Raw genomic sequence first — 18,376 nt, forward strand, 5'->3', positions numbered from 1 at the left:
ACAACGGAAGGACTGCTTTCAAAGGAGTTCTCAGGGGAGTGGAATGTGAATGGACAATGAATGATGGTGGTTAATCTCTCTACACACCAAACCTGAGAAAAGAGGGCTGCACGCGGGAAATGAACTTTTATGTGTTTGGGAAACAACAGAAGAGCTGACTGCAAGGCAACAAGAGCGGATAGCTATGTAAATGGATCAAAACGAACAGAAGGATGAGAAGATGATTAAATAAGAAAAATGAAGAGGCAACATCAGGAAGAATTGGACATAAGTTTTTAACAGGAGCGGGAAACCTAATTTTTTTTTTAAATGTTGAAATAATGTGGATTGATTTGTTAAAATATGGAAAACAAACAAACAAACAAACAAACAAACAAACAAATAAATAAAGATTTTAATGGGGGTTACTCACAAAATGGCTGCTCAAAAACCACACTCTGTACTTGTTCCCTATGATAACTATGTACTGAAATCATCTAATACAATGTACAACACTGTCTGGAAAAGGGTCCTGAGTACCTTTATGATCTGAAAATATCTGATGGCATTTCAATTTGTGGGGATGCCTTGAGCCTCTTGGTGCCCCTTGCCACTGTCGGGGGGGGGGGGAGTCACGGAAGCGCCTCTGCCTGGGTCAGGTCCCAGGTAATTTCCCACCTTCCATCCAAGGAGCTCAAGGGGGCTACATGGTCCTCTGTTACAAGATGCATTGTCATTTCAAGATCTTACCGGGGCACCACTTCTTTGATAGAAACAAACAATATTAATAAAGGGTTTCTTATTAGATCATAACCAATAATTTCTTTCATTGCTGCTTATGGTTGAGCCCAGTGCATTCCGATTTGGGGGCGCAACCACAAAAAATGAAAAGTGCCCGCCCCACAGATTGGCTGCCAATATAGGCTGCTTGAATTGGGATACATTTTATTTAATTTAGGTTTTTGAAAGATACACTTAGATGTGTGCATAGCAAATGTGTAGGAGACTGGCACTTATATAGGTGGCAACCATTTTGTGCTCGTCTGATTGATGTGAGACCCCCAACACGTTTGTCGTTTTTGGCCCCAGAAGAGGGTAGAACCGCTGACGCACCCAATGACTGGGACCTCAATCTGCATGCAAATGGGGGAACTGCCTGTAGAATATCAACCTGAGCATTCACTACATGCTGCTCTGGTGAGAGAGCACAATGTGTTTTCTGGACGCACGAGGGAAGAATTCCCAGCTGCATACATAGCATTAGCAAACAATTCTGCCTGGCTATTTTGCACCCCCCCCCCCAACATGCCTCTGATTTGTGCCAGAATAACCTGTTAAATAAATATTCCAGATAAGCCATTTCTTGTCCTTTCTCCCTAGTTTATAATGGACCTTACCTTCCTTATGCTGCCAAGTTTCAAATCAGTCTGTTGAACCATTTTCTAACTATATCCCCTGGAACCTACTGTCCTCCCACCCCCTCCTGACACAATTTTGGATTACAATGGCAGCATGTGATTCAGCATATTCACACAATCCTAGAATTGTAGGCACCCCAAGGGTCATCTAGTCCAATCCCTGTCATGCAAGGATCACAGCTAAAGAATCCCTGGCAGATGACCATCCCACCTCAGTTTCATTTGTGATAAATCATAGAATCATAGAATAAATGAATACATTCCACATACCTCTCATCTCCTCCTCCCAGTCCTCTTCTGTCCCTCACACATCCATCTCCCTGTCACTCATTCTCACTTCATCCAACGTGCTATTCCCACCAATTAACCTTTTCTCACCACAGGTTTGCCCCACCAAGTAACATCATTCACAGAAATGCCTTTTTATTACAAACTACAAAGATGTTAACATTACTATTTAACAAAAGCTAGATGCTGCTCTTGACCTAACACAAAAACCCGTTCCACAAAGCACACAGGGAAAACCTTGCCAGCCAATTCTGGGGAGAAAAATGCACATCCTGGCAATTTGTCAGAACCTCTGCTCAACGTGTGTGACTTGTTTAAATTAAGCCATTTCTTATCCTTTCTACCCTGAATTCCTGAGGGAACCCCTCACAGTGACTTCTGCCCTGCCATGTTTCAGATGCCCTAACTGCTGCCCCCTAGTTTGTTCCTCATTTGACAGGAGGAAAGCAATTCAGCTGGAGCCCCTCACACTGGGCTATGGCAGACAATGATTAGATAAAGGCAAAACAATATTAAGGAACAAAAAGCCCACAGCTTGATTAAGTTGAGCTGAGTGAGTGGCTAAGGAAATAGAGAATTTTGATAAGAGTGTATTTTGTGGGGAGATTAGATTATTTTGGGGGTGCAGGTTACAATCAGCTGGAAAAAGGGTGAGGGAGAAGGGAGAGTTACCTGGGAAAGTCCGAAGGAAAGAGCTGTCTGAGGGATATCTGGGTGAGTCCCAGACTAAGGAAATGCAGGAGGAAAACAACAACAACAACAACCTCTGAATCTTGAGAAGCAAGAACTGCCAGATCAGACCCAAGCACTAAATAGGTCACATTGTGTTTTTGTAATGTTATGCATTTGATTGACTCACATTGTTATAAGAATTTTCAGGTCTTATATATATAATAAATGTTCATAAATGTACCAAGCAAACACACATATAAATATATAAACCACACGTCTGAAACCCAAAGGAAAAGTCCTAAAGCCATTTTGACTCTTTAAAGGTAAAGGGACCCCCAACCATTAGGTCCAGTCGTGGCCGACTCTGGGGTTGCGGCGCTCATCTCGCTTTATTGGCCGAGGGAGCCGGCGTACAGCTTCCGGGTCATGTGGCCAGCATGACTAAGCCGCTTCTGGTGAACTAGAGCAGTGCACGGAAACACCGTTTACCTTCCCGCCGGAGCGGTACCTATTTATCTACTATTTATCTACTTGCACTTTGACGTGCTTTCAAACTGCTAGGTTGGCAGGAGCTGGGACCGAGCAACGGGAGCTCACCCCGTTGTGGGGATTTGAACCACTGACCTTCTGATCGGCAAGTCCTAGACACAGAGCCACCCACGTCCCTATAATTATAATATCATTCAGTCACCTCTACAAGGTAGAAGGAAATGCAGAAACCCCCCCATTGTCACATCTAAGGTGTGAATAGGGTGAGGCTGTGACCTAGCTCAGGAATTATCATTACAAAAGAATGACCAGGCTCTCCAGGTAATCCAGACAAGTGACCATTAGCAGGTAACCTGGCAGACAGGGTAAAAACAATGCACTCAGATTTCTGTTGCAGACAGAACCTTTTCTGTGATGTATGTATGATGTTTCTGGGGGTGGGCAATTTAAAATGTCTACATAAGGGTGGGCACACCTAGGTTCTGGGTCCTCCTCCTTCTCCTGCATGTGAAGGGGGCATCCTGTTGCAACAGTTAATAAAGGTCAGGCTTACCAGCTGCTTTGCTTCTCAATATTCTCTGGTTGGTCTCTGCTATTTTCTCCTACCAATAGAGAATCTACAAAAGGACTCCATAAGGGCTCTTCAGTATCCCATAAGGGGAAAGGAGATGGGTTTTTTTTTACTTATATCAACTTGAAATAACCCCACTTTCCCTCAAATATAAATTAATAAATTATATCCCTGTGCAAAGTGCTTCTTCACTTTTGTCTTCAGATTAACCCCTTTTTGCTCCTGTGCGAGTCTCATGTTTTGCACCCTGACAAACGGTGCTGTGGTCACAACATGGTCCAGGCTGTGTTCCTCATCATCAGCGATGCCACAGGGGCACGACTGAGAAGGCCACCTCAGGCAACCACATTCAGGACTGCATGCCAAACAGCAATGGCTTCTCTAACTGGGGAAAGAATAGCATTTTCCTAGTGATATCATCTTGTAGTATGAGTGATGAGAAAAAGTGAGAGATCATCAAAAGAGCAGCATTTCCTGAGGAAAGGTGTTTGGGTCACTTGAGCAACAATTGTGCAGACTGTGCTATTTCACGCTGGGTGGGGTTGGGGTACAGCCATAAGCATATTGTCTGGGAAACCCCCTAGGACCGCAAACCCCCTGGCCAGGCCAAACAAGTTGAAGTACTCAGTTCAGAATATAACTTTAGAACACTAGCAAAAAATAAACATTCAGTATTGGAGGCAGTTGCAAAGCCCTGGATTTCTACTTGCCTGGTGTATAGTCAGCAATACTTACCGGGGCATTTATAGAGCTTGCGCGCCTGGGCAATATCTCCCTTGCTCAGCCGGGTCCGTTGGCCAATGACGGGCTGCACCCCATTCACCTCATATTTGGGATGTATGGTGTCTAGGAAGATCCCCCTGAAATCACAGCACAGAGCAGTGAATGAACATTCCCAGGATCTCAGCCCCCTGGCCTGGGCCCATCCTGGAGGCAAGCAATCTGACTGCTTTATTCAGGTTGCTTTGAGACGGCTGCTGTTTTCCAGGTAGGAGTCAATTGTACACTGGCAAATTTAGGTTTTACAATTAAAGTGGATTTGATGCTCTTGCACAACAAGCACACTTCCCAAAAAAGCCCCCAATGACTTAATTTTTGTAGAATGAAAAGTGATGGGAAATGTATTGGAAAGCTTGGGATAGCAGCGATGTTAGATGATGGCATAGAAGCTCTGCACAAACAAATCCATAAACCGGCCCTGTGGAATGCCCTCCCATCAGATGTCAAAGAAAGTCAAAGAAATAAACAACTATCTGACTTTTAGAAGACACCTGAAGGCAGCCCTGTTTGGGGAAGTGTTTAATATTTGATGAATTATTGCATTTTATTCTTTTGTTGGAAGCTGCCCAGAGATGGGAGGGGTATTATTATTTTATTATTATTATTATTATTATTAACAGCAACATTGCTTAATTCCAGCGCAACCCTTGGGCTCACCCATAATTACCTTTCACCCCAAGATTTCAGGTCAGGGCTTTCCTGCCCTGTGTCTGAGCATTTGGGTTTCTTTTTTTCACTCTGCCACTTTCCTCACTCTTTAATGCTGAATTGGAACAAATGGCAATCTGAGGGCTTCCGGTGGAGCGCGAGCCCGTCGCAAGCAAGGGATTTTTCCGCTAGAGGAATCCCAGCTAATTCGGTCAAAACGGGGGGTTATTGGGCGAAATAACCCCCCCCCATAAAGCCTCTGGAGGGTGTCCAGAGGGTCAAGTTCCCGGCAGTGCCTAGAGCTAACCTACCGGCCGTCAGGTAACCCCGAAAAGGGGCGAAGAGCACGGAGGGAGGATCAGCAGGCTATCGGGAAGCCATTGCTATGGCCGATTAGCGAAGCCCCAACCTTGCAAGGAACAGCGCTCCGCTCTCAAATTTAAGAAATTCGGACTCAACAAAAGTACAATTTGGAAGAAACAACATCGAGGAAGGTCCCGTTATTAAAAGGATTATTACAGAGTTCAGCTGTCATCTGGAATCAGGGCAGACGCAGCACTGTATGCAGAGCTGGAAAATGAAAGTGAGTTGCCACTAGCGGCTATTGTTTCCGTTTCTCTCTAAACTCTTAGAACTAAAGTTAAAAAGTATAAAAGAGACTCTGGAAGAGGTTACAAGGATACAGGAAGATTAGTACAGTAAAAGAGGGATCAGAAAGTTACTATAGTGGCAAATAGACGTCTTTAGTGTAGCGGAGGATGTATAAGGCTTGAAGTTTTCCCCCACTTTCACTTTTAAAGACAAAGAGACGCGTTGGAAGGAGAGCCTTCGACTCCATTGTTAAGAGTCAAAAGGCTGATGTTGCAGAGAGAGAATTAAAGCCTCTTTTCATCTTTTGGTCGATATAGACTCTTAAGAGGATAAAACTAAATATAGCGTAATCAGGAATTGAGGTGGTTTTTCCTTTTTCCTTTTCTTTCCTTTGGAGACTGACATTTACTGAATTTTAGATCTACGCCACTTATCAGGACTTTGATTCCCTAGTGGATGGAATGAGACATTACAACTTGCTTTTCTATGATTTTCCTTGCCAGTGGAATATTTTTAAGAAACAGGATATTTGACTTCTTCCACTTCATGTTTTGGGTGCTAGGTGGAATACTCCTTCTGGGACTCTATTGATTCATCTGTAAAAGTGTTTAAATATATTTTGGAATTAATACCAATTAGACAATTAAGAAGTAATTTGCTGAGTTGATATTAGCGGCTATAAAATATTTTGATTTTTGAAAATTATTTTTGGAAAATAACTAATTTTGGACATTATATTGGAATTAAAAAAGAAATTATTTGGATTAAATCATTTATGGATTATGATTTTTTTGTTTGGATCATAACTGGATCATAACTGGATTACAACCCTATATGGGAGGAAGTGCAAGAGAAGACTCTAATTAAGGATTAGCCCGATTGGGGGCAAGAAGATTGTTCTATACTGTGGTTCGGATTTTGGATTTGGCTTCTCCTTTTCTCCTTTGAAGTTATTAATAGGAGATAATCCGGCAACTTATCTATCTGGGTACCCCTTCTCTTGAAAGTCAACCGTCTCTACACACTGTAATTTTCTTTTTTTCCTTATCTCACCAATTTAAAATCACTCATTACTACTTTATTACCTGTTCTACTCCCTACTCTACTCCCTACTTTTGTGGAAGAGACATATCATAAACCAAAAATTGAAACTGTAAAAATTGTTTAAAGTGTATCAGCTGAATTTGGTATATAATAATTGATTATTGGTTAATTTATTGAATAATGTTTGGTTCTGTATAGCAATTTGGTGAAGGACTGGGGAGGGAGATTGTAGAAGGTAGAAATGGCACATCAGCAGAAGAAAGGGGTGGAGGGGGTGACGCCAATAGAAAGGAGAGCATCTAAGCAAGAATCGGACTTCAAAGCAGAAATATTGAAAATGTTTGCAGAAATCAAACAAAGTGAAAAGAATTTGGAAACAAAATTAGAGCAAGTGGATAGTAAAATTGGCAAAATGGACAAAAAAATTGACGAGACGGTTAATGAATTGAAAGGACAAATAAGAGAGGTATCAAAAAGAACTTTATCATTGGAAGAAGGGATGAAAAAGGTGAAATTAGAAATGAAAGAAGTGAAACGGGAAGAAAAGAAGATGAAAATGGAGATGATGGAAATTAATAAAGCACAGGAAGATATTAAAGATGCAATGGCTATGAATGAACTAAGACAGAGGGAGGTGAATCTGAGGCTGAGATCTGTGCCGGAGATACAGAATGAAGATATTAAAGAGAGACTGATAATGGAGATAGCGCAATGGTTGGAGTTACCAACAGAAGAAGTGGTAAAAACAGTACAAAGTGCATTTAGAATGAAAGTAAGATCAAACAAAGCAAGGAAATTTCCAGGGGACTGCCTAATTACATTTAAAGATAGAGAAATGAGAAATTTGATACTACAGAAGAACAGAGAGAAAAGATTATACATAGATGGAAATTACATAATCATTTTTAAAGATATACCAATAAGATTGCTGAAACGAAGAGATCCATACAAGCCATTGGTACAGACTCTCAAGAAAAATAAAATTGACTTCAAGTGGGAATTCCCTGAAGGAGTCTCATTTTTCTACAAAAGCAAGAAGCACAGGTTAAAAAACCCAGAAGAAACAGGGAAATTTTTGAGAAAATACAAGGAACTAAAGGCAGAAGAGGAAGAAGCCAAGGGTGCAGATGGAGGGGCAGGATCTAAGGAAGAGTCAGAATCGGGGGAGGAAAAAGAAGAGAACGGAAAGAAGTTGGATGAAGAAGTAGAAGAAGAAGGAGAGGAAAAGGACACGTTATAAGAAAATTATTTTAAATTTATTTAATTGGAATCCATCATGGCGCTAAAATTTTGGAATTGGAATATTAATGGGATGAATGATAAGAAAAAACGAAATAAAATTGAACAATTTTTGAAAAAGAAAAATTTGGACATTATATGTTTACAAGAAACACACGTGGCAAGGAAACACAGAAAAATATTGATTAATAAAAGATTAGGGAATGAATTTGTATCTTTGGACAAAGAAAAAAAAAGAGGGCTAGTTCTATATATCAAAAATAAAATTGAATCTCAACAAGTCTTTAAAGACGAAGAAGGAAGAATTATAGCAGTTCAGATCAAATGGCAAGGTGAAAATTTGATAATTGTCGGGATCTATGCACCTAATGGAAACAAGACTGATTTCTACAAAATATTGGAAAAAAAACTATTTGACTATATGGATCAAAAAATTATAATAATGGGTGACATGAATGGAGTGGTTTCATTGGAAATGGGCAGACTAAGAAAAGGAACAAATAAAGAAGGGAAACTACCTAAGACTTTTTTTACGATGACTAAGAACTGCGGTTTGATTGACATTTGGAGACAGACACCCATTGGAGAAGCAATTCACTTATTATTCAGAACCAAATCATTTTTTTTTTTTTAAATATTTTTATTTTTCCATATAAACACAATACAACAAACATAAACATACAAAAACAAAAACAAAACAAAAAACATGTATCGTTTCATATCCTAATTTCATATCCTATCTTCCCCGACTTCCTCATGCCTCCCCTTTCTGTATTCCAAATTCTTATTGATTGTTCAGCAAATCTTCCCTTATTTTAATTTAAATTTAGACTATTCTTCCTTGTTTTCCTTGTCTTAACCATTGCTAATAGTAACCATTTACTTTCCAGTCCAACATCATTCTAACTTTCATTAACTTTGTGATATTTCTTTAAATAGTCCTTGAATTTTTTCCATTCTTCTTGCGCTGCTTCTCTTCCCTGGTTTCGGATTCTGCTCGTCATTTCTGCCAAGCCCATATAGTCTATCACCTTCATCTGCCATTCTTCCAGTGTGGGTAGTTCTTGCGTCTTCCAGTACTTCGCAATGAGTATTCTAGCTGCTGTTGTAGCATACATAAAGAAAGTTATATCCGTCTTTAACACCCCTTGGCCGACAATACCCAAGAGAAAGGCCTCTGGTTTCTTGGGGAAAGTATATTTAAATACCTTTTTAAGTTCATTATAGATCATTTCCCAGAATGCCTTAATCTTCGGGCAGGTCCACCAAAGATGAAAAAATGTACCTTCAGTTTCTTTACATTTCCAACATTTGTTGTCAGGCACATGGTAAATCTTTGCAAGCTTGACTGGGGTTATGTACCACCTATATATCATTTTCATAATGTTTTCTCTTAAGGCATTACATGCCGTAAATTTTATCCCGGTGGTCCACAACTTTTCCCAATCAGCAAACAAAATATTATGACCAATGTCCTGAGCCCATTTAATCATAGCCGATTTAACCGTTTCATCTTGTGTATTCCATTTCAGCAGCAAATTGTACATTTTAGACAAATTCTTAGTACTGGGTTCTAACAGTTCTGTCTCCAATTTTGATTTTTCCACCTGGAAGCCAATTTTACTGTCCAGTTTAAACGCTTCATTAATTTGATGGTAATGGAACCAGTCTCTCACCTTCCCTTTTAATTTCTCAAAACTCTGCAATCTCAATTTGTCCCCTTCCTTTTCCAAAATTTCCCAGTATCTTGGCCACTTGGACTCCATATTTAACTTTTTAACTGCCTTGGCTTCCATTGGCGACAGCCACCTTGGAGTTTTATTTTCCAGCAAGTCTTTATATCTGTCCCAGACATTTAGTAGTGCTTTTCTGACAATATGATTTTTAAAACTTTTATGTGCTTTAACCTTGTCATACCACAAATATGCATGCCACCCAAAAATGTTATTAAAACCCTCCAAATCCAAAATGTCTGTGTTTTCAAGAAGTAGCCATTCTTTCAGCCAGCAGAAAGCTGCCGCTTCATAGTAAAGTTTAAAGTCTGGCAGGGCAAACCCCCCTCTTTCCTTTGAATCCGTTAATATCTTAAATTTAATTCTGGGCTTTTTGCCCTGCCAGACAAATTTAGATATGTCTTTTTGCCACCTCTTGAAACAATCCATTTTATCAATTATTTGCAATGCTTGGAACAAAAACAACATTCTTGGCAATACATTCATTTTTATAGCTGCAATACGGCCTAACAAGGAAAGCTTTAAGTTGGACCAAATCTCCAAATCTTTTTTCACTTCTCTCCAAGTTTTTTCATAATTATCTTTAAACAAATTCACATTTTTAGCTGTCATATTTATACCCAAATATTTCACTTTTTTAACCACAGTTAACCCTGTCTCATTCTGAAACCTTTCCTTTTCTATCTGTGTCAAATTTTTCTCCAAAACCTTTGTCTTAGACTTATTCAATTTAAATCCTGCCATTTGACCAAACTCTTGGATTATTTCCAAAACTCTTTTCGTGCTAGCTTCTGGCTCTTGCAATGTAAGTACTAAGTCATCTGCAAATGCTCTCAGTTTATATTGTTTAACTCCGACCTGAATCCCTTTAACCAACTGGTCCCTCCTAATCATATTAAGCAAAACCTCCAGAACCGATATAAAAAGTAATGGGGAGATAGGGCACCCCTGACGTGTCCCTTTTTCAATCTTGAACTCTTCTGTAACCACATTATTTACAATTAGTTTGGCTTTCTGTTCAGAGTATATTGCACCTATACCATTTTCAAACCCTTGGCCTACCCCCATCCCCCGGAGGTTCTTCAACATAAAACTCCAAGAAATGTTGTCAAAGGCTTTCTCGGCATCCACAAATATCAAAACAGCTTTAGTGTTTATGTTCACTTCCAGCTTTTCCAAAATGTCAATTATATTCCTTACATTGTTCGACAAGTGCCTTTTTGGGAGAAAGCCCGCTTGGTCCCCGTGAATCTCCTCCATCAAAACTCTCTTCAGTCTTTTTGCCAAAATATCAGCAAAGATTTTGTAATCCACATTCAATAACGAGATGGGTCGGTAGTTTTTAAGTTGGGTCTTTTCAGTCTCTGTCTTTGGTATAAGTGTAATGTAAGCCTCTCTCCACGTATCGGGTGCCCTTTTCCCTTCCATAATCTCATTGCAGACTTCCTTCAAAGGTTGTATCAACCCTTCCTTCAAAACTTTGTAGTATTTGGAAGTCAGTCCATCCGGTCCAGGGGATTTGCCCAGCGTCATGCCTTGAATGGCATCTTCTATTTCTTGTGCTGATATCTCCTGGTTCAATATTATCTTACTTTCATGCGAAACCTTTTTCAGCCCATTTTCCTCGAGGAACTGTTGTATGTCCATTTCTTTTTGCGGCCCTTGTGTGTAAAGTTGTCTAAAGTAGTTCTGAAAACAATTCCTAATTTCCGCTGGGTTGCTTATGTTTTTTCCTTCCACTTCTATATTTGTTACCGTGTTGAGTTTTTGTCTCTTCTTTATTTGCCAAGCCAGTAACTTGCCACATTTATCAGCAGATTCAAAAGTCTTTTGTCTCATTTGTTTAATTCTCCACTCTAATTCTTGATTCATCAGTTCCATATATTGTGTTTGATGAAATTTGATTTCTCTTAGAATCTCTTGGGATTTTGGCTTCGATCTTAATTGTTTTTCCCCTTCTTTTATCTTTTCCAAAATTCTCTCCTTTTTCTCATTTTGCTTTCTCTTCTTTAAAGTATTTTGCTGAATCAAAAACCCTCTCATCACGGCTTTGCTTGCGTCCCATACTATTCTTTTTTCTACTTCAGACCTTAAGTTGATTTCAAAATAGTCTTTCAAAGTTTTTTGGGCCTTCTTACAGATCTCCTCGTCTCTAAATAAGGTGTCATTCATTCTCCATCTGAAGGAACCAGTTGTTGTTTGCCTCATCACCATCTTTACAGCATTATGGTCGGAGAAAGTTTTTGGGCAGATTTCTACTTTTTTTATATTCGGAGCCATACTGCTAGTCACCCAGATTTGGTCAATCCTTGTCCATGTCATTTTGGCTTCAGAAAAGAAGGTTCCCTCTCTTTCTAATGGGTGTTTTGTTCTCCAAATATCAATCAAGTCCATATTGTCAGTCATTTCAAAAAAAGTCTTTGGTAGTCTTCCATCTTTTGTTATTACCTGTCTTTGTGCCTTGTCCATATTTGTTGAAACCACTCCATTCATATCTCCCATCAAAATTAAGTTGTAATCCATATGATCCATCAAAATTTCATGCAACTTCTTAAAAAATTCAGCTTTCCCTTCGTTTGGTGCATAGACTCCCACTATCAAATACTTCTCTCCTTGAGATTGAATTTCAATTGCTATTCAGAACCAAATCAGTCAATGTCAAGAATAGATCAAATATGGGTTTCGAACGAACTGACACCAAGAATCCAACAAATTGAAATACAACCTAAAGTAATTTTGGATCATAATCCAATAAAGATGGAATTAAAAGGTTTCGAGGAAAGGACTTATAGATGGAGAATCAATGAATATCTATTAGATGATCAGCAAACTTTAGAAAAAGCGCGAAAGAAACTAACAGAATATTTTGTGGATAATATCAATAAAGGGACAAAGATGAATGTGGTTTGGGACACAAGCAAAGCAGTTATGAGAGGCTTTTTCATTCAGCAGAATTCATTGAGGAATAAAAATAGAGAAAAGGGAAAAAAAGAAATTTTGAAGCAGATTATGGACAATGAACAAAAACTAATTAGAAAACCAAATAACCTAAAAATTAAGCAAGAAATTAAGACCTTACAAACTCAATTTGCAATGATAATAAACAAAGAAGTGGAATGGAATATAAAAAGATTGAGACAGAAAAACTTTGAATTTGCTAACAAATCGGGCAAATGGTTAGCGTGGCAAATCCAAAAGAGAAAGGAACAAAACACAATTAATAAAATCATTGTAAATGGTGAAGAGATAGTTAATCCGAAAGAAATCAGAAAAGGATTCTTGGATTTTTATAGACAATTATATAAAAATAAAGAAAGGAACAATATAAAGAAAATAGAAAGATTTCTAAAAGAAAAAAAGGTACAGAAGATCCCGACAGAACAAAAAGACCTGCTGAATGCCCCAATAGAAATGGACGAGATAAAGGAGGTTATAAAAGAATTGAAAAGAGGAAAGGCCCCGGGACCAGATGGATTTACATCAGGTTACTATAAAGAAATGAGAGATGTATTGTCGACACCATTGAAAGAAGTTATGAATAATACCTTAAAAGAAAGAGAGATCCCAGACACATGGAAAGAAGCATTTATTACCTTGATTCCAAAACAAGACTCGGATTTAACACAAGTCAAAAACTATAGGCCTATTTCATTATTGAATATGGACTACAAAATATTTGCAGGGATTTTAGCGAAGAGAATGAAAAAGATATTGTTGAAAATCATCCATAAAGATCAAGCAGGTTTCCTTCCAGGCAGACAAATGAAAGATAATATAAGGAATATAATTAATATTTTGGAATATCTGACTGCCAGGAATGAGAAACAAGCGATATTAATGTTTGTGGACGCAGAAAAGGCCTTTGACAATATAGTATGGGATTTTATGCTGAAAAATCTAGAGTACATGGATGTGGGGAAAGAGTTCTTCAATGGAATTAAGGCAATATATACAGAACAGAGAGCTAAACTGCTAGTCAATAATGTAATTACAGAGGATATAAAAATATCAAAAGGAACAAGACTCTCGCTACTATTATTTATAACGGTCCTAGAGGTCTTTTTAAATGCGATTAGACAAAATAAATCAATTAAAGGGGTAACAGTGGGGCAGAATGAATATAAAGTGAAAGCCTTTGCTGATGATCTGGTTATAACAATTGAAGAACCACTGGAAAGCGTAAAAGAAGTTTTGGAAGAAATAGAACAATTTGGAAAAATGGCAGGATTTAGACTGAATAAGAAAAAGACTAAAATAATTGTTTAAAATATGGAACAAAATAAGATAGAAATAATGCAACAACAGACGGAGATAGAGGTTGTGAAAAAGTAAAATATTTGGGGATTTGGTTAACACCCAAAAATATTGACCTGTTCCAGAATAATTATGTACTGGTTTGGAAGGAAATAAGGAAAGATTTAGAGGTGTGGGGAAGAATGAAACTGTCCTTTTGGGGCAGAATTTCTACGATAAAGATGAGTGTGCTTCCAAAGATGCTATTTTTATTTCAGACTATCCCCATTATAAAGGGGATAGGGATTTTCAAAGAGTGGTAAAAAGTGATTTCAAGGTATATCTGGCAGGGCAAGAAGCCAAGAATAAAATATAAGTTATTAACAGATGTGAAAGAAAGAGGAGGCTTCGCCCTGCCAGATATGAAATTATATTATGAAGCAGCATGTCTTTGCTGGTTAAACGAATGGATAAAATTAGATAATAAGGAATTATTAGATCTTGAAGGTTTTGATAACAGATTTGGATGGCATGCTTACCTATGGTGTGATAAGAAGAAAATTCACAAAGGTTTTGGGAACCACATCTTCAGGAATTCGTTGATAGAGGTATGGGACAGGTACAAAAGTTTACTGTAACCAAAAGTTCCACACTGGCTATCTCCGTTAGAAGTTATGAGTGTAAAGAAAATTAATATGAGAGGCAATTGGATAACATATGGCGAAATGGTGATTAAAGAGGAGGGAAAATGGAAGTTAAAACCATACGAACAAATCAAAGAACATGTATATGATTGGTTGCATTATTTACAGGTTAATGAAATGTTTAAAAAAGATATAAAAGAATGTGGATATGGAGAAAAAGATTCAACGTTTCAAGTAGATATAATAAATAATGAATGTAAAATTCTGTCAAAAATGTATAAAATATTGTTGGAATGGAACTTGAAAGATGAAGAGGTTAAATCGGTAATGATACAATGGGCCAAAGACTTTGGTTATAATATACAATTTGATGATTGGGAAAAATTGTGGAAAGAAAATTTGAAATTTACTGCATGTACTGCGTTGAAGGAAAATGTTATGAAAATGTTTTACAGATGGTATATCACGCCAGTAAAATTAGCAAAAATGTATAAGACATGTAATAAGTGTTGGAAATGTAAAGAAAAAGAAGGAACATTTTATCATATGTGGTGGGAATGTAAGAAGGTCAAAGGTTTCTGGGACGCGATTTATAATGAATTGAAAAAGATGTTAAAATTTACTTTTGTGAAGAAACCAGAAGCCTTTCTTTTAGGAATGACAGGAAAAGAAATAAGAAGAAAAGACTGTAAACTCTTTCAGTATGCAGTTACAGCGGCAAGGATTTTATTGGCTCAAAAATGGAAACAAGAGGAATTACCGACAATAGAAGAATGGAGATTGAAATTGACAGACTATGCGGAACTGGATAAATTAACTGGGAAAATCAGATATGTCCGAGACCAAAGGTTCATCGAAGACTGGGGAAAGTTTGTAGAGTATCTGAAAAATGTATGCGATATACAAACAACGCTAGTGGGGTTTCGAGAGGCGCTGTAAAAACTGAGAGATATTGTCAAAAAGAAATAGAAGGGAGAGGGAAGACAAACAGCAATATGTGTAAAAGGATTGTGTAATTAAGAGATAAACATGGATGATTGCCAGTGAAGCTGAAAGAAGTCCAAAAGAGATGTTTTGTTATAATTTGGTTAAAAATGTATAAATATATTGGAAAATTAATAAAAACTGATTTTTTTAAAAAAGGAACAAATGGCAATCTGGGTTTTCCATGGAATTGTTTTCTGCAGTAAAGAGCAGGTTTTTGTCGGGAAAGCGCCAGGGCAGGAGAAAAAGCGTTCAGACATTTAAGGCGCAGAAACAGGGCACAAAATGAAGTCTAGATGCAGGAGGGTAGGGGGCCGGAGCCCCGGGCACACAGTTTTTAGGGGGCACAAATCAGACCCCCCCCCGGATCCCCATCCCACCCTGCCTGCCACCAGGGGTCTTTAGGCCCCAAAGCCTGGCCTCGCTGCCACGTCCCGGCCCCTGGCTGTCACTCTCTGGGGACTGTGTATGGGAGGCTTCTCTGTTGTGGCTGCTTGACTTCCTCCCTCCCTCCCTCCCTTGCAGCCTTTGTAATTGCAGGGGTGGACACTGGCTGCTTTTAGCTTCATGCGTTTTCCTGCAGCCGAGTTGACCTCTGGGCTGTTCCCACAAACTGAGGAGACTCCAAAAGCTTGCAGGGAAAAACAGTTTGTAGGTTACAAGACAAAGAAAAAAGACCCAGATAGCCCAACAAGTACTTTTGCTCTGTTGTTTCCATGAGCTACATCAGATGAAATGAAAAAAAAAATTAAGAGCATGGGAAGGAGAGAGGTTTGTGTGGAAATTGGTCTAAAAAACCTGTCAGTTCACAGTATGGAAGGGGATGCATAGTATGAGGTTAAAAAGCTCCCTTTCCTGTGCTATATGAAATTTCAGATTTCCAGAAACACCACGATACATCTTCTTCAAGGCCCCACCAACGCTACAAGGCTCCTGTTCTAAGCTGGCTGAAGGCTCAACAAGAACACTCATCCTCTTGGGGTAAGGAGATGCACTGCAACATTTTGTTGCTGATCTCCACTCAGGTCTGTCTGTGAGAGCAATATGAGTATAGGAGTGTGTGTTTGACTGACAGAGATCAGGAGAAAATTATATTGTTAAAAGTTTTAAGCTTCTATTTTCATCCATAACACACAGCTGTTAAAATTTCAAAACAGGAGCTGGTAATTCTTAGCATGCTGAAGGTGAAAGAAATTCCAACGAAGGCAGCATTGGCCATATAAGTGGTAACTGAAAACAAATGTTAAAAATGAGATAAGATGTAAAATATATGTATTATCCTCCAAGTTACAGGATGTTAATCATGTTTCTGTCTGTATGTCCAAAAAAGGAGTATATCTTGCTTCCAGTGACTCATGAGTAGACATTTCTCTTTTGGAATTATTTCCATGTTTGAAAGTTTGACAACAGGTTGCTCAATAATTCCATCTTTGTGTGTGTGATTCACTGTTTTCCATCAATGCCAACCCTAAACCAATGCCTAGGCTGCCTCACTAAACACAAAAAGACTTACTTCTGGGTTGACATGTATCCCATTGCTTTGGCTGCTGCACAGCAGGAGACATACCTAAGCCCCTTTATCAGTTTTTCCCATTTACCTTTTAGTGGGATTCTTTAATATCCACCCACACTTATTGTGTAGTAGTACTTGCAGAAAATAATGTCTTGGAGCTACAAACTCACCACAGAAAAGATGCATCTTGGTTGCTAGGAGAAATTTCAAGGAATAGAAAATAAGACAGAACTAGGAAAAGATTGGAGAAAACAAAAGCTCTCTGGGACTCCAGGGATTCCCATTGCCTAGGGTCCAACTCACTTAATCACAGCTCTGACTTCACTCATTGGCTAAAACACTGACAGGCGGGAGCATTCCATAGAAATTAAAGGAAGGTTGTAAAATGTTCTTGATTCTCTTATTGGTAAGACAATAAGTCTTTTTGTAAACTGCTTTGACGGTTTTTTTTAAGCAGCTATCAGTGTATAAGTTTTTATGAAATACACTAAATATAACATTGCTGGGTTTCTAGGTACTGCAGATGGTCTTGCTGGTGGTTCTTTTGAAGGCAATTGATTTCCAATGAAAAGTCATGGGCCAAGGGGAGAGACATGGACTGGTACAGGAATGGCACTGCTGTGGCGCTCTTGTATATAAAAAGTGTGTGGGGGGGGGGTATCCAGATAATCAGAATTCTAGATATCCTGCTGGTAGTCAGATCTAAAGGCAGGAAAGTTTTCTTAGTGCTCACCAGGAAGCACAGTGGGGGGAGCCTGTAGGTAGAGACTGCTGGAATCACAAAACTGGCCATGAACACTGCACTGCTGGTATTGAGACGCGATTGCTCTCCTTGGTTGGTGTGGCTTGCTAGGAACAGAAGGAAATCCCAAAGAAAGCCAGTGGTACCTTTCATGAGCATGGAATACACTCCTGAACCTTTTCCCAAACCTCTGCAGAGAGGCATGTAATAAGACCCGGGGATGAGCTTGAATCGGAGATCCTGGATTCTCTCCTTAAGCTGCCAGAGAAGATTTGGGTCAGCTGGGCTAGACGAAGAGAGCAAGGAGCCAAGACTTAAGGCTTTTGTTTCCATAACCAAACAGCAGCAGCATCAGGCCAGATTTTTATGGTGGTTAAAGCTTAGTTGAATACTGCAGCCTTGAAAACAAACCAGGAAAATGCATGAAAACATAAAGCAAAGGCACAGAAGTATCTCTGCAAGTAATGGGGATGTTTCCATGGAGATGGCAGCTGGAAGGGAAAAGCCTGTGACGTGTAAGATCACCCCCTGCCTTATTTTTGAGCGTGCGATGAAAGGGGGGGGGGAGAGGCACCAGGCTTATTACGCCAACCATGGACACCACCTGTCAGAAAGTCCTAAGGGAGCTGGGAAGAATTATATGTTTAGGAAGGGGAAAGAAGATAGTATTGTTTGTATATGTTTGTAACTTTAAGCCTAAAGCCTGCCTTCAGGGATCACACTGTGCTCTGCCTGATCATGAGTAAAACTACTTTTTATTACTTATGAATAAGACAGTTGTGTCATTATTCTTTTAGGAGGGATCAAA

General features: G+C 39.0%; 1 protein-coding gene across 3 annotated transcripts in view; it reads right to left on the reverse strand.

Annotated features, from left to right (window-relative positions):
* BMP1 (bone morphogenetic protein 1) overlaps positions 1-18,376 on the reverse strand; it is a 153,292-nt gene that overhangs the window by 41,756 nt on the left and 93,160 nt on the right. For all 3 annotated transcript variants that reach the window (XR_014542081.1, XM_083588417.1, XM_083588418.1), the window contains exon 7: positions 4,153-4,277. Coding sequence is in view for 2 of the 3 variants with exons in the window: in XM_083588417.1 (XP_083444543.1) it covers positions 4,153-4,277 (125 nt within the window). In the remaining variant the exon portion in view is untranslated. The remainder of the gene's footprint in view (positions 1-4,152; positions 4,278-18,376) is intronic.

Source organism: Podarcis filfolensis (assembly GCF_964270895.1).
Source record: "Podarcis filfolensis genome assembly, chromosome: 15".
NCBI classification, from domain to species: Eukaryota; Metazoa; Chordata; class Lepidosauria; order Squamata; family Lacertidae; genus Podarcis; species Podarcis filfolensis.